This window comes from Callospermophilus lateralis, chromosome 7 (assembly GCF_048772815.1).
Source record: "Callospermophilus lateralis isolate mCalLat2 chromosome 7, mCalLat2.hap1, whole genome shotgun sequence".
Classification (NCBI taxonomy): Eukaryota; Metazoa; Chordata; class Mammalia; order Rodentia; family Sciuridae; genus Callospermophilus; species Callospermophilus lateralis.
The window spans coordinates 2,094,967-2,110,834 of NC_135311.1; the positions used below are offsets into that span (position 1 = coordinate 2,094,967).

General features: G+C 35.9%; 1 protein-coding gene across 2 annotated transcripts in view; it reads left to right on the forward strand.

Moving 5' to 3' along the window:
• The window catches only part of Vps45 (vacuolar protein sorting 45 homolog), a 60,976-nt gene that overhangs the window by 26,865 nt on the left and 18,243 nt on the right, over positions 1–15,868 (forward strand). For both annotated transcript variants that reach the window (XM_076861728.1, XM_076861729.1), the window contains one exon: positions 9,459–9,590. In XM_076861728.1, the coding sequence (XP_076717843.1) occupies positions 9,459–9,590 (132 nt within the window). The remainder of the gene's footprint in view (positions 1–9,458; positions 9,591–15,868) is intronic.

The window sequence follows — 15,868 nt, forward strand, 5'->3', positions numbered from 1 at the left end:
TATATTTCTTCACTCTGTCCCTTTAAAAAAAATCTCTATAATTTGATACAAAACAGAAAAAAGATCATCTTTTTAAAATCCAAGGTTGAAAGGCAATGTTAAATTAAGAGAGTACATTCATTCAAATAAATGTTTAAGGTCCTTGGCATCAAGATTCAGAAATGTCAACTAAGTGGGAAGAATGAAAACCAATCCAAGATATTTGTCTGAGAGGATTTTCAAAAAAATGTAACTATTGTTGAGACTTTTAATTAATTTGAATAAAGGAAAAATATTAATTTGCTTATGATATTTATATAAGAATTGCTGAAGAAGAAATCAGCTACTCATTGCTAGAGGGAAACCATAGGCTGGAAGAATACATTGTGTATGATTAGTGCACAACAACAAACCTTTCTAAGTTTCATGGTTCATGCCCAAACAAAGCTCAAAATAATGCTCTTCATCCAAAATACACATTTATCAATTGTTGGCAACTGTTAGCGTGTCACTATAGTCTAAATATGTGTATAGTTAATAATTCAATCACTTCACTCTTTTATACAGATGCTTATTTAATGCCTTCAATATGTTAACTGTTTTAGATGCTAGGGATACAGAAGTGGCAGGAAAGAAAAGATACCTGCCCTCAAGGAACTAAAATGAAGGAGACAGAGTAAATAAGTAAAAAAACCTAAGTGCTATTAGGATGTAAATAGGATAATAAACTGCAAAGTATCTGTGGAACTACTATAGATGGAGAGAGCCTCTCTGAGGAAGTGATACTTAAAATGAGTTTTGAATCACAACAAAGCCAGTCACATAGTGATTAGGAGAAAGAGCATCCCAAGCAGAGGCAACACCAGATCACAGTCTTTGAAGAAAGGGAGAACTTGGCAGGTAGGTAGGCCAGAAGGAAGCCCTGTGTGGCTAGAGTAGAGTAAGGAAGGAGGAAATTGAAGAAGAAATTGAAAAGATAAATAAGAGCTGGATCACAGAGGGCCTTGTAGGCCCTGGTTAAAAGTTTTTGTTTGATTTTTTATTTTAATATAATATAGGAAACCATTGAAAAACTTGAGGAAAGAAGCAATGTGAACTGAATTATGTTTTAAAAGTTCACTTTGTGGAGCAAATGAATTCTTGAAGGCAAAAAATAGAAGGAAGAGATGTCTATAAAAGTCAGAAATCAAAGTGGGTTGGATAGGAGGCTGAGGAAGAAAATAGAATCCATAGATTTATTTAGTGGTATAGATTGATGGAACAAAGGTAAAAGAAGCCAAGAATAATGCTCAGGTCTTGTTAATTGGAGATGCCTATTAACCAAATAGAAATATCATGCTGAATTGAGAGTTAACAAGATATTAGTGATACCTAAGCCACAGGATTAGATAAGATTACTTAAGGAGAAAGCATAGAGAGAGAGGAGAAGGTCAGTGGGGTCACACACTGTCTGGAGAGGAGGAGCCAGAGTGGTAGAAGGGAGTCCAGGAGAACATGGTCAGAAAGGCATTGAGTGAGCAGGGAATGTAAGAAGGTGAAGGAAGTAAAGAACCTATCAAGGTGGCAATATAAAGAAGGTCTTTGATGTTCTTATTCCTACGTTTCAGTGAGGTTAGAAGCCAAATTAGGTTTACAGGATATAAAATAAAATGGAGACATTTATATGTAACACTTTTTAAGAAGTTTTGCATAAAGGAGACAGAGAAGTAGGATGGTATCTAAGAGATTGTGAGTTCAAAAGACAGATTCCAGAGCATGTTTGTAATCTGTTGAGAGTTATCCAATAGAGGAGGAGAAATAGATGATGAGGAAGAGCTGCAGAAGTAAAATCCTTAGCATAACTAGAGCACAAAGGAATTGCCTTTGATAGTGGCAAAGGTACTTTCATTTTAACAGGAGAGAAAACAATGTGTATAGTTACACCAGGTTTGTAGTTCATTTTTTGTTTGTTTGGTATCAGGGATTGAACCCAAGGGCACTCAACCACTGAACGACATCCCCAGCCCTTTTTATGTTTTATTTTGAAACAGGTCTCACTTAAGTTGCTTAGGGCTTTACTAAATTGCTGAGGCTGGCTTTGAACTGTGATCCTCCTGCCTCAGCCTCCTGAGTTGTTAGGATTGTAGGCATGTGCCACCATACCTAGCCACCTTAGGTTTATAGTTCTGTTCATGAGAACATGGGCTCATCCTGTCTGATTTTCTCTGTAAAATATGATGGTCAGATTATCAGCTAAGGGAGGGGGTGAAAACAGAAAACATTGTGAAGTTGTCATCTTGCAGGCTAGGAATCAGACTTGTCAGGGGAATGTTAAGTAGACCTTCTGGGCAAGGTAGAGTGCCTATTAGTGGTCACTAATTTAAAATAGTGAGCCTGGTTGTGTGGTTTTATCCAGCAACTTTTAGATACTCTGGGTTAAATGTAAAGAAGGGAGACAGTTTGGTTTAGCCAGCATTTTGGAAAATGGAAACAGAAAGATGGTACTGGATAGTGAAAAAAGTATCAGTGATGAAGTCACAGAGTTATTATATTAGGGCATTTTTGTAGTTGAGTTAAAAATTGAGAGGTGGTTATTAGACAAAGAGGTGTTAAATTGAAGATTCTTGTAATGAAGAGTTGGTTGTAATCAAGAATGTAGGTGATTGATTACAGGGGATGGAATAAAAAAATCAATGTGAGGGAGGAGACCAGGATGTGAGACGAGTAATCTACCTTGATGTCAGAGTCACCGAATATCTTGAAAAGAGAAGGAATAAAAAGGAGGACAGTAAGCCAGAGCTAAATACTTTAGAGAGTAAGAGTGACCAGGAAAGGAGGTCAGGAGGAAACAGTGGGACTGAATCACAAGCTTCTGAAATTGGAGAGATTTTGGAGGAATACAGAGAAATGTTTATGAAACTATAACTATCTACACCACCTCCTGGTTCTGCTTCATAGAAATAAGACTGCAGAAGACTTGAAGAGACTCCTTCCTGATAATTTCACTTCTAAAAGTTCACCCTACAAATATACTTGCACAGGTATACAAAAATATGTTTACAAGGTTGTTCACTAAAACATTATTTGTAATAGCAAAATCTAGGAACAAGTTACATGCCCACTAATAAAGGACTGCTTATCTAAATTACAGTATATTACTCTGCATTCTTGTTTTAAAATGGCATAATGCTTTGTGAGGTGATATGCAAAATTTTTTTTATTATATAGAAAGAAAGATGCTGTCATATCCCTTTTAAAAATATGTGAGCATAAATGTGACTGTGTGTGTATAAAATAAGTATATGCTTGAAAATAAATATGTATGCAATATATATGTATAATACATATACAAACATATATGTATGCATACAGTAACCTTTTTTTGGTACCAGGGATTGAACCCAGGGGCACTTAACCTTATTCAGCCACATCCCCAGCTCTTTTTTTATATTTTATTTAGAGACAGGGTCTTGCTGATTTGCTCAGGGCCTCGCTAAGTTGCTGAGGCTGGCTTTGAACTTGAAATCCTCTGCCTCAGCCTCCTGAGCCACTGGGATTACAAGCTTGAACTACTGTTCCCTACAGTAACTATTTCTATTTTTTTTCTTTTTCCTTTTTTTTTTTTTTTTAGTTGTTGGTGGACCTTTATTTTATTTATTTGTATGTGGTGCTGAGAATCGCATCCAGTGCCTCACACATGCTAGGCAAGTGCTCTACCACTGAACTACAGCCCCAGGCCCCCTACAGTAACTATTTCTAAAAGAATAAATAAGAAATTATTGGTAGTCCTTATCTCTGGATATTGAGACAGTAGTTAATTGTAATATACATATCTATCCTTTCTATTAGCTACTATGTTAAGTATTATAATATTGAAATAAGAATTATGTTTTATTAATCTTTGAGGTTTTCACAACAGTTAACATGATACTTTTCAAATAATAAGTATGCAATACTTGTTCAGTAAATCATGTAGACATGTATAGCAGTTGATTTGCCAAGATTCGTGTTTGGAAAATTTAAACCAAAGGATAAATTTAGTTGATGCTACAGAAGATTTAGATTTTTGCAGGTTGCTATTAACTCTACATAATATTTTAGCTTTGCAACTACTTGGCCCCAGTGTCAGTTCTGTCTACTTTCTTGGCCCTGGTACATCACATTGAGAAAAGTTATTGATTTTGGTCATCTTTATAATGATTTAAATCTCATGGTAGAACATCTTGGTTTTATTGGTGTTGTAATATTGGAAAATGTCAGAGGAGATGTAGCAGGAATATAACTTTATAAAGCCAGAACACTTGTAGAAATTTCCTAGCCCTTAGCTATTAAATTAGTGGTTAACCTGTTTGGCAGCATAGTCACTTCCATAAATTGGGTTTGATCTTTATCCTACAGATGGGATTACCACATGTAATATTATTAGGCTAATTTTTTTCTCTCCAGAATTGCTAATTTCCCTGATTTAAAAAACAATAATAAGTGCCCTCTTCACTTGGTGGTAAACGGAGCTGTGTGATCATGCATTCCAGAGTCAAAGAGTTCAAGGAGATGCCTCCGTGTTTTATGATTTTAACAGACTCTTATCACAGCCACTTGCTTTTGTTTCTATAAAGGCAGAAGTCCTTTTTACTGGCTTTTTTTTTTCCTGCAGTAAATGCTCATAAGAATTTTACCATCTGCAAGTATTTTAAAAATTTGAATTTTAGACATAAATGTAAAGGTTCACAAATTAGACAAAATATTGCCTTTTGGAGTTTGTTTTTCTAACTTATTCACATATAGGAATAATTATTTGCAGAAATACTGTACATGAAAAATTTTAAATTTTTCTAACAAAGTAAGATACAAATTGGGTTCTTAGGATGTCCTTGTATAGCTGGCTACAGTATAAACTGGCTGCTGTTTTCCAGTGTTTGCTGTCTGCGTTAATTAATGCCTTTGGTTGCTATGGTGAATTAAAGAGCACAAGAAGATGTACACAAAGAATTGAACTTGTATTTTCCACTTAACTTTGACCATCATATAAAACATTTTGCTGTATATTTTACCATTGGCTTCATCAGAACATCTGCTTTTAAAATTCACCGTGGAAAGGAAAAACATCAGAGAGATTAAAAACCCTTTTTCATAGATACTCTTCTGTAGACCAGATTGAATACGTAGAGGAGGCTTATTTGTGTTTCCATGATCAGATGCAGCGAGGTCATCTTTGTTAGGTACGCAGTTGAGCCTAGCACTCAGTCCCTATCCTAGTATTTACGTTTTGTCCACACATCTGTATAACCTGCACCCACAGATAACTATCCATGACATTTTCTTCCCTCTTTAAAAATACCCTGGCACCCTGCAATTATCAACTAAAGGACAACATTCTAGAAGTCTGCTTGAGTTATTCTCTCCCAGTTCTCATTTTTCTTTCCCATAACAAACAGCTGTTTTCTTGAGGTAGATTGAGGTAGATTAGTTGTAGTTGTCAGTACCTTTATTTTTTTATGTGGTGCTGAGGATTGAACCCAGGGCCTCACATGCGCTAGGCAAGTGCTCTACTGCTCAGCCCCAGCCCTAGCCCCAGCCCAACAATCTGTGTAATTCATCAGTGTTCAAATAAACCCATATGATGGACCTCAGTAGTGTTGTCCCTCACCATAAGGGACATTGCACATGGAATCTTACTGTTACAAAACACTCAATTGGTAGAGTGCTTGCCTCGAATGCACAAGGCCCTGGGTTCAATCCCCAGCACCACCACCAAAAAAAAAAAAAAATACTCCTCCAGGTGTGGTGGTAATCCCAAAGACTTGAGGCTGAGGCAGCAGAATTGTGAATTTAAGTTTAGCCTCAGCAACTTAGCAAGACTGTAAGCAACTCAACGAGACCCTGTCTCTAAGTAAAATATCAAAAAGGGCTGGGGATATAGCTTAGAGGTTAAGTGCCCCTGGGTTCAATCCCTAGTACCAAAAAAATAAATAAATAAATAACTCCTTTTCTGATAATATATTGTCTGTATTCTCTGGTCTCTCTTCTTTCTTCTTACTTAGCCACCAGTATTCAGTCATGGGAGTCCACCCTGATAACTTTATCTAACTCTAATCAGCTCCCAGAGGTCCTGCTTCTAAATGCCATAGCCCCCTCACCAAGGGAATTAAATTTCAGGATATGAACCCTTGGGGGACACCCTCAAATAATATCTAAACCCTAGCAGGTAGCCACTAGCTACATGTGGCTATTGAACACTTGAAATGTGTCTAAAGGTACTGAGGAGCTGAACATTTTTATTTTATTTTGTTTTAATTAAGTTAAATTTGAATAACCATATGTAGCTAGTAGACACACTATTAGAGCAGATCTAGGGAGTATGTTAGGTTAGGAAGGAAGAAGAACCAATGACTGGACTCTGGGCACTATATCATTAAGAGATTAGGGAGATGAAATAGAGTCATCAAGAGATACTGAAAAGTAACAGCCAATGGAGTAGGGAGAAAACAAAGAAGGTGTGTCCTGGGAACTAAGTCAAGAAACTGTCCAGGAGGAACAGTGATCAACTTAGTCAAAAGTTGCTGACAACTGGACATGATGGCCCAGGCCTGGAATCCCAGCTACTCAGGAGACTAAGGCAGGAAGGTCACAAATTCAAGGCCACTCTGGGCAACTTAGGAAGACCCTACCTCAAAATTAAAATAAATAAATAAAAAGGGCTGAGGTTGTAGCTCAGTGGGAGAGCACCCCTAGGTTCAATCCCTAATACCAAAAGAAAAAATATTTAAGGAAAATAACTGAAATGAGAAAGGACCTTATTTTTCAGTGTAGCCTTTTGTATTTTATACTATGTGCATGCATTTATTCTTTCAAAATCAATTATTTTTTAAAAAAACAAACATGATTTTAGATAGATACACAGCAGTCTAACTTTTTAAGTGATATGGTGCTAGTCTATTGTTTCAGGTGGGTAGTCTTGAATGATGTTATTTTGTCTTAAACAGTAAACAGTCCTGTCAGTGCCACATACCCATAATCCCAGTAACTCAGGAGGCTGAAGCAGAAGATTGCAAATTTGAGGCCAGTCTCAGCAAGTTAGTGAGGCCTTAAGCAATTTAGCAAGACCCTGTCTCAAAATAAAAAATAAATGGGCTAGGATATAGGTCAGTGGTAAAGGACCCCTGAGTTCAATACTCAGTACAAAAAAAAAAAATGCAAATTTGGAAGTTGGGTACAGTGACACACATTTATAATTCCCACTACTTTGGAGACTGAGACAAGAGGATTACAATTCAGTTCTTTTGTGTCTCATGGTTTTAAGTCCCATCCATATAGAAATGTAATAATTGACTCTACTTTGTTGATTGCATTTCTTCATAATTGGGAAATTTCTGCAATGTGAAGACTATCTGAACATCCTTAAATAGCTACAGTACCTGATTCTGTTCTGTGAAGTTCCACTAAAACAAATACCCTCTACATTAATTAATTAATTCCTTCCAGGTGTCTTAGAAAGAGAGAGACAAACAGAAAGGAAATGTAGTGTTGGAGTTTTATTTGAGATTTATACATAAGCATGTGTATCTCTTAATTAAAGATGTTTCTGGTTGAGTATTACGTTATAACCTCCAAAATGGGTGCTTCTGCTTGATGTAGTTTTAAATGGTGTCCAATGAGTAATTTAATAAAATCACTTTCCTTCTAAGATAAGGTAGTTTTATCTTTCTGATGGCACAAGGAAAAGAAAACAAGACAAATAATAGCTTTAAAAAATAAGATGAGGGAGCTGGCTCTGAGTTGGAGCCCAGAGCGCTTGCCTCATACATGTGAGGCACTGAGTTCCATCCTCAACACTACATAAAAATAAATAAACAAAATAAAGATATTGTGTCCATGTGTGTGGTGAGCCGCTTCTGCAGATTATGGTCGCCATTGCAGGATGGCGCTGGCTCCACTGTGGTCTGTGACAAACAACTCCTTGTTTGGGAGAGTTGGTGCATGGTTTTTCAGCACCCTATGAGAAAGTTCCACGTGGCAGCTTCGCATTGGGGCTTGGGATGCTTTATTAAGGCTGGGAGGGGCATCCGACCAGGAATTAGAAGAAATATCAAGGGCCTGAATAAACTGCTGAAAGAAGATTCCTGAGTTGCGTCTTCCTTGCGGGCAAGGGGTCGCGACACATGTGTAATTAAAAAAATATTTAAAGAAAACAACATAAGGGGCTAGGGTTATAGCTCAGTGGGATAAAACACTTGCCTAGTCTGGTGAGGCACTGGGTTCCATTCTTAGCACCACATATAAATAAGAAAAACTTAAAGAATTAGAAGTTTAAAAAATAATAATATGAGGGACTGGAGTTGTGGCTCAGTGGTAGAGCATAGCATGTGTGAGGCACTGGGTTCAATTCTCAGCCCTGCATATAAATAAATAAATGAAATAAAGATCCATTGGCCAGGTTTGGTGGCCCATACCTGTAATCACAGTGGCTTAGGAGGCTGAGACAGGAGTATCAGTTCAAAGCCAGTCTAGCAGCAGTGAGGTACAAGGCAATTCAGTGAGACCCTGTCTCTAAATAAATACAAAATAGGGCTAAGGATGTGGCTCAGTGGTCAAGTGCCCCTGAGTTCAATCCCCAGTGCCCTCCTTCCCCCCAAAATCCATCAACAATTAAAAAAAAAAACTTTTTTTTTTTTAAATAGTAATGAGTTTGTTGATATCTACAAAAGAAGCTCATAGGAGAATCATTCATTTATTATGAAGCCATTTTAATAGATTGAAACACAGTAAAACAACCTAGTGTCCCCAAATTAAGCTAGTGGCTGAGCTGATATGTGATATGTCAAGATGTCCAGTATCAAAATTACACCCACTTTTTGTTGTTGTTATTGTTTCCATGGTTTCTTTTTCTTGCTTTACCAAAGGATTCCAAAACAAAAAATTTAAGAAGAGGTGGAGTTCTTGGAAGTGCTATTAATTTATGTGTTACATTCTTTTTCTGTACTCAAAATACTAAATGTTTCTAGTTCGAGTGTTATGGATATCCAAATATACTATTACTTTCCGAAATGCTTTGAGGTCCTTGGACAGAAACCATTGTAATAACACTGTACCAACTATTTGACACAAGGTATACATGAAAGGAGATTCATGATACAAGTCCAAATTAGTGCTGATATCATGTCACAGTATGGTATTCTGCAGCCTCTTGATTATGAAAGATTATTTCTACATTTGGTTCCAGCAAACACTATTGTGCTATTCTGAAATCCACAGCACAAAAATTATAAGACATCCGCTCATACACAGAAAGCAAATCACTATTCAGCATTTCCTGCTCTGTTTCCTGCCAATTTCAGATAATTAAAACTTTTTTTAAACCTTTTATTCTATTCTGCTTTAATTCTGCTTCCTCCACCAAAAAAGAAAGATTAAGAAATTAAAACTCTATATAATAACAACAACAAATCTTTGCCCTAGTTTTTTCTTATCCTGTGACATTATCTCTGTCTAAATTTTCTCAGACCTCAAGATATCATTGTATTTGTAATTGGAGGAGCCACCTATGAGGAGGCTCTAACAGTTTACAACCTGAACCGGACCACTCCTGGAGTGAGGATCGTCCTGGGAGGAACCACGGTGCACAACACAAAAAGGTAAAAGACAACAACCATCCCTGCGGCTCTCTCCCTTTTCCCAGAGAATAAAGCTTAAATTCCCTGTAGGTTGGAGAGATTGGTCAGTGATGACCAAACTCCTATTAACCAAATGCTCTGTGTATGCAGCATCAGTTCATAGAATAATTGATCACTTGTGAGATGAAGGTTCTATAGTCCCTTAGTTCATCGGTCACTTTATTAGGTCAAAGACCTGGAGAACCATCCTATGCTGTCAACAATTTGTGTGTTCTGTGTTCAAATAAAGAGAAACCCAGTAGTCATAGGCTGGCATTTTAAAAATAGCTAAGCATAATGGCATTGAATTGACAGTTTTTCTATTTTGTCATTAAGTACATTGTTTAATAAGTATTTAGTAAGAAGACTACAAAGACAAACTGAAGATCTTGTCTCAAGTTAGTCTTTGTCTATTAGGAAAGACAGAACAAAAAAGTAAAAAAATAAGTGCCTGGAGAGACAGAGAAAAGACTCATGGATTCTTAAGAGTGGCTATAGGAAAACAGCAAACGTTTCATGGAAAAGACAGTATGAAAACTATGCCTTAGGCAGAAAACTGGCATATGGAAAGAGAGTATATTCTAGGTAGAGCTAACCACAAGGACAATTTGTGAAAGCTGTAGACAACAAACATACACAAAGAACAGCAAGTAGTCAACTATCTGGAAGGAGTGTTAAAGTAAAAAGATTGTTATAATTATGGAAGGGCTTAGATGCTAGGCTAAGTAAGGAATTTGTACTTTTTTATGTAGAAAACTAGAAAATATTAAAGGTTTTTAAGCAATGAAATTTTAAAAGGGTCACAGTACTTGAGGAAGATTCATTTGTCAGCAAAGGGTAGAGGAAAGAGAAACTGGAGAATTGTGGCAAGATGATTAAATTTAGTGATTGGGGCCTGAGAGAGCAATGCATGGATAACTGGGAATCATTAAAGATATTCGTGTATTTTTCTTTGTATGTTATTGTTTGGTTTTAAAAAAATACAACTTTCACCTTTACTATGATATAATATATGCTTATTCTGAAATTTGTGTTTGTTTTTTAATTCAGGAAGCATATAGAAAATAAAACCTACTATAATCTAACCACTGTTACATTTTGATCTTTTCAGACTTCTTCTAAGCCTGTATAGCCATTTGTGTTGAGTGTATGGGCAGAAATAGTTCTCATTGTACAGTCTGCCTTATGAGTTTCATTTCACAGTTTGATAGAAACACCTTTAGTGTTATATATGTATATGTTTTTCCCCCACTCAGGTAAATTACCCAATATCTTTGTCAGTGTCCAGAGCTCATTGACCATTTGTATATTTTTTGGGTGAATTACCCATTCATATTCTCTACCCATTGCCAGGTATTTTTTCATTTTTATGAATAATTTTTCAAAAATTCTGTATATATAATTAAAAATTTTGTCCATTCACATTGTATTTTACAAATCTTTTTCTTCTATTTGATGTTTTTATTTTATTCAGTGTTTTGCAATATGAAGGTTTTCTTGTTATTGTGTTCATTTTATTTAGCCAAAACGACCAGCGATTTCTGCCTTTGGTATTATGCTTGGAAAGTTCCTTCTCAATCAAGATTATACTAACCATACTAACATCCATTTTTCCATTGCTTTTAGAACTCATATTTAAATTTATATCTTCATAATCTATCAGAATTTTATTTTGGTTTAAACTGTTCTGTAGAGTTTTCTTTTAAAACTTTGAAAGAACTATTTCTTCTTACTAAAGCATATCCTGTAGTAATTCTTTCAGCTACTGGTCAACCTGGTATTTTTGTCTAAAAATGTCTTAGTTTAGCTAAGTTTAGAATTCTAGGTTGATAATTTTCTCTCAACACTTAAAATCAAGATGAAAATGGACTATTAACTGTTGCCATTAAGAAGTTTGCTCTCAATATCATTATTTTCCTTTTGTAGATAATCATCTATGATTCATTTTTAATATTAGTCTTTAATATTTTGGCTTTAATATTCTGTATCTAAATGTTTATATATTTTTATTTATGTTACTTGATATGAAAATTTGTGTTTGGCATATTTTTGAAAGTTTTCCAGTCACATTTCTTTGAGTATCGCCACTCTTCCATTTCCTCTTATCTCTCCTTCTAGAACCTCTTATGAGATATATATTGGACATTCTTCTGTTCTTCGGGCTTCTTAACCTTTCATTTATATCACCTATCTGTTTTCTCTATTTGCTGCCTTCTGTATAATTTTTTCAGATCAGTATTCCAATGCAGTTAAACTCTCTCCAGCTGTATCTAATTTACATTTAATTAAATTTTAATTTAAAATAGTTACATTTTTTACCTATAAGTTCTATTTGCTTCTCATTCAGATTTGCCTGATATTTTTAATACTGTCTTTTTTTTAATTAATTTTTATTGTAGGTTGTTCAAAACATTACATAGTTCTTGATATATCATATTTCACACTTTGATTCAAGTGGGATATGAGCTCCCATTTTTACCCCATATACAGATTGCAGAATCACATCAGTTGCACAACCATTGATTTACATATTGCCATTCTGGTGTCTGTTGTATTCTGCTGCCTTTCCTATCCTCTACTATCCCCCCTCCCCCCTCCCCTCCCCTCTTCTCTCTCTACCCCCTCTACTGTAATTCATTTCTCCCCCTTATATTTTTCCTCCTTTCCCCTCACTTCCTCTTGTATGTAATTTTGTATACCCCTGAGGGTCTCCTTCCATTTACATGCAATTTCCCTTCTCTCTCCCTTTCCCTCTCACCTCTCATCCCTGTTTAATGTTAATCTTCTTCTCATGCTCTTCGTCCCTACTCTGTTCTTAGTTACTCTCCTTATATCAAAGAAGACATTTGGCATTTGTTTTTAAGGGATTGGCTAGCTTCACTTAGCATAATCTGCTCTAATGCCATCCATTTCCCTCCAAATTCTATGATTTTGTCATTTCTTAATGCAGAGTAATACTCCATTGTGTATAAATGCCACATTTTTTTTTTATCCATTCGTCTATTGAAGGGCATCTAGGTTGGTTCCACAGTCTTGCTATTGTGAATTGTGCTGCTATGAACATGGATGTAGCAGTGTCCCTATAGTGTGCTCTTTTTAGGTCTTTAGGGAATAGACCGAGTAGGGGAATAGCTGGATCAAATGGTGGTTCCATTCCGAGCTTTCCAAGAAATCTCCATACTGCTTTCCAAATTTTCCAATTTGCAGTCCCACCAGCAATGTACAAGAGTACCCTTTTCCCCACATCCTCGCCAGCACTTGTTGTTGTTTGACTTCCTAATGGCTGCCAATCTTACTGGAGTGAGATGGTATCTTAGGGTGGTTTTGATTTGCATTTCTCTGACTGCTAGAGATGGTGAGCATTTTTTCATATACTTGTTGATTGATTGTATGTCCTCCTCTGAGAAATTTCTGTTCAGGTCCTTGGCCCATTTGTTGATTGGGTTATTTGTTATCTCATTGTCTAATTTTTTTAGTTCTTTGTATATTCTGGATATTAGGGCTCTGTCTGAAGTGTGAGGAGTAAAGATTTGTTCCCAGGACGTAGGCTCCCTATTTACCTCTCTTATTGTTTCTTTTGCTGAGAAAAAACTTTTTAGTTTGAGTAAGTCCCATTTGTTGATTCTAGTTATTAACTGTTGTGCAATGGGTGTCCTATTGAGGAATTTGGAGCCCTACCCCACAGTATGTAGATCATAGCCAACTTTTTCTTCTATCAGACGCCATGTCTCTGATTTGATATCAAGTTCCTTGATCCACTTTGAGTTAACTTTTGTGCATGGCGAGAGAAAGGGATTCAGTTTCATTTTGTTGCATATGGATTTCCAGTTTTCCCAACACCATTTGTTGAAGATGCTATCCTTCTTCCATTGCATGCTTTTAGCCCCTTTATCGAATATAAGATAGTTGTAGTTTTGTGGATTGGTTTCTGTGTCCTCTATTCTGTACCATTGGTCCACCCGCCTGTTTTGGTACCAGTACCATGCTGTTTTTGTTACTATTGCTCTGTAGTATAGTTTGAAGTCTAGTATAGCTATACCGCCTGATTCACACTTCCTGCTTAGCATTGTTTTTGCTATTCTAGGTCTTTTATTTTTCCATATGAATTTCATGATTGCTTTCTCTATTTCTACAAGAAATGCCCTTGGGATTTTGATTGGCATTGCATTAAACCTATAGAGAACTTTTGGTAATATCGCCATTTTGATGATGTTAGTTCTACCTATCCATGAACAGGGTATATTTTTCCATCTTCTAAGATCTTCTTCTATTTCTCTCTTTAGGGTTCTGTAGTTTTCATTGTATAAGTCTTTCACCTCTTTTGTTAGGTTGATTCCCAGGTATTTTATTTTTTTTGAGGATATTGTGAATGGGGTGGTTGTCCTCATTTCCATTTCAGAGGATTTGTCGCTGATATACAGGAATGCCTTTGATTTATGCGTGTTGATTTTATATCCTGCCACTTTGCTGAATTCATTTATTAGCTCTAATAGTTTCTTTGTAGACCCTTTTGGGTCTGCTAGGTATAGAATCATGTCATCTGCAAATAGTGATAATTTGAGTTCTTCTTTTCCTGTTTTTATGCCTTTAATTTCTTTCGTCTGTCTAATTGCTCTGGCCAGTTATTCGAGAACTATGTTGAACAGAAGTGGTGAGAGAGGGCATCCCTGTCTTGTTCCAGATTTTAGAGGGAATGCCTTCAGTTTTTCTCCATTCAGAATGATGCTAGCCTGAGGCTTAGCATAGATTGCTTTTACAATATTGAGGTATGTTCCTGTTATCCCTAGTTTTTCTAGAGTTTTGAACATAAAGGGATGCTGTACTTTGTCGAATGCTTTTTCCGCATCTATCGAGATGATCATATGGTTCTTATTTTTAAGCCTATTGATGTGGTGAATAACATTTATTGATTTCCGTATATTGAACCAACCTTGCATCCCAGGGATAAATCCTACCTGATCATGGTGCACAATTTTTTTGATATGTTTTTGTATCCGGTTCGCCAGAAGTTTATTGAGGATTTTTGCATCTAGGTTCATTAGAGATATTGGTCTGTAGTTTTCTTTCTTTGAAGTGTCTTTGTCTGATTTAGGAATCAGGGTGATGTTGGCCTCATAGAATGAATTTGGAAGTTCTCCCTCTTTTTCTATTTCCTGAAATAGCTTGAAAAGTATTGGTATTAGTTCCTCTTTAAAGGTTTTGTAAAACTCTGCTGTATACCCATCTGGTCCTGGGCTTTTCTTAGTTGCTAGTTTTTTGATGGTATCTTCTATTTCCTCAATTGATATTGGTCTGTTTAGGTTGTCAATATCCTCCTGACTCAATCTGGGCAAATCATATGACTTAAGAAATTTATCGATGCCTTCACTATCTTCTATTTTATTGGAGTATAAGGATTCAAAATAATTTCTGATAATCTTCTGTATTTCTGAAGTGTCTGTTGTGATATTGCCTTTTTCATCCCGTATGCTGGTAATTTGAGTTCTCTCTCTTCTTCTCTTCGTTAGCGTGGCTAAGGGTCTGTCGATTTTATTTATTTTTTCAAAGAACCAACTTTTAGTTTTGTCAATTTTTTCAATTGTTTCTTTCATTTCGATTTCATTAATTTCAGCTCTGATTTTAATTATTTCTTGTCTTCTACTTCTTTTGCTGTTGTTTTGCTCTTCTTTTTCCAGGATTTTGAGTTGAAGTATTAGATCATTTATTTGTTGGTTTTTTCTTTTTTTAAGGAATGAACTCCAAGCAATAAATTTTCCTCTTAGAACTGCTTTCAATGTGTCCCATAGATTCCGATATGTTGTGTTTGTGTTTTCATTTATCTCTAAGAATTTTTTAATTTCCTCCTTGATGTCTTCTATAACCCATTGATCATTCAGTAACCTATTGTTCATTCTCCAAGTGATGCATGATTTTTCCTTACTTCTTTTATCGTTAATTTTCAATTTCATTCCATTATGATCAGATAAGATGCATGGTATTATCTCTACTCCTTTATATTGTCTAAGAGTTGCCCTGTGACATAATATATGATCTATTTTTGAGAAGGATCCATGTGCTGCTGAGAAAAAAGTGTAACTGCTTGATGTTGGGTGGTATATTCTATATATGTCAATTAAGTCTAGGTTATTAATTATGTTATTGAGCTCTATAGTTTCCTTATTCAACTTTTGTTTGGAAGATCTGTCCAGTGGTGAGAGAGGTGTGTTGAAGTCTCCCATGATTATTGTATGGTGGTCTATTAGACTCTTGAACTTGAGAAG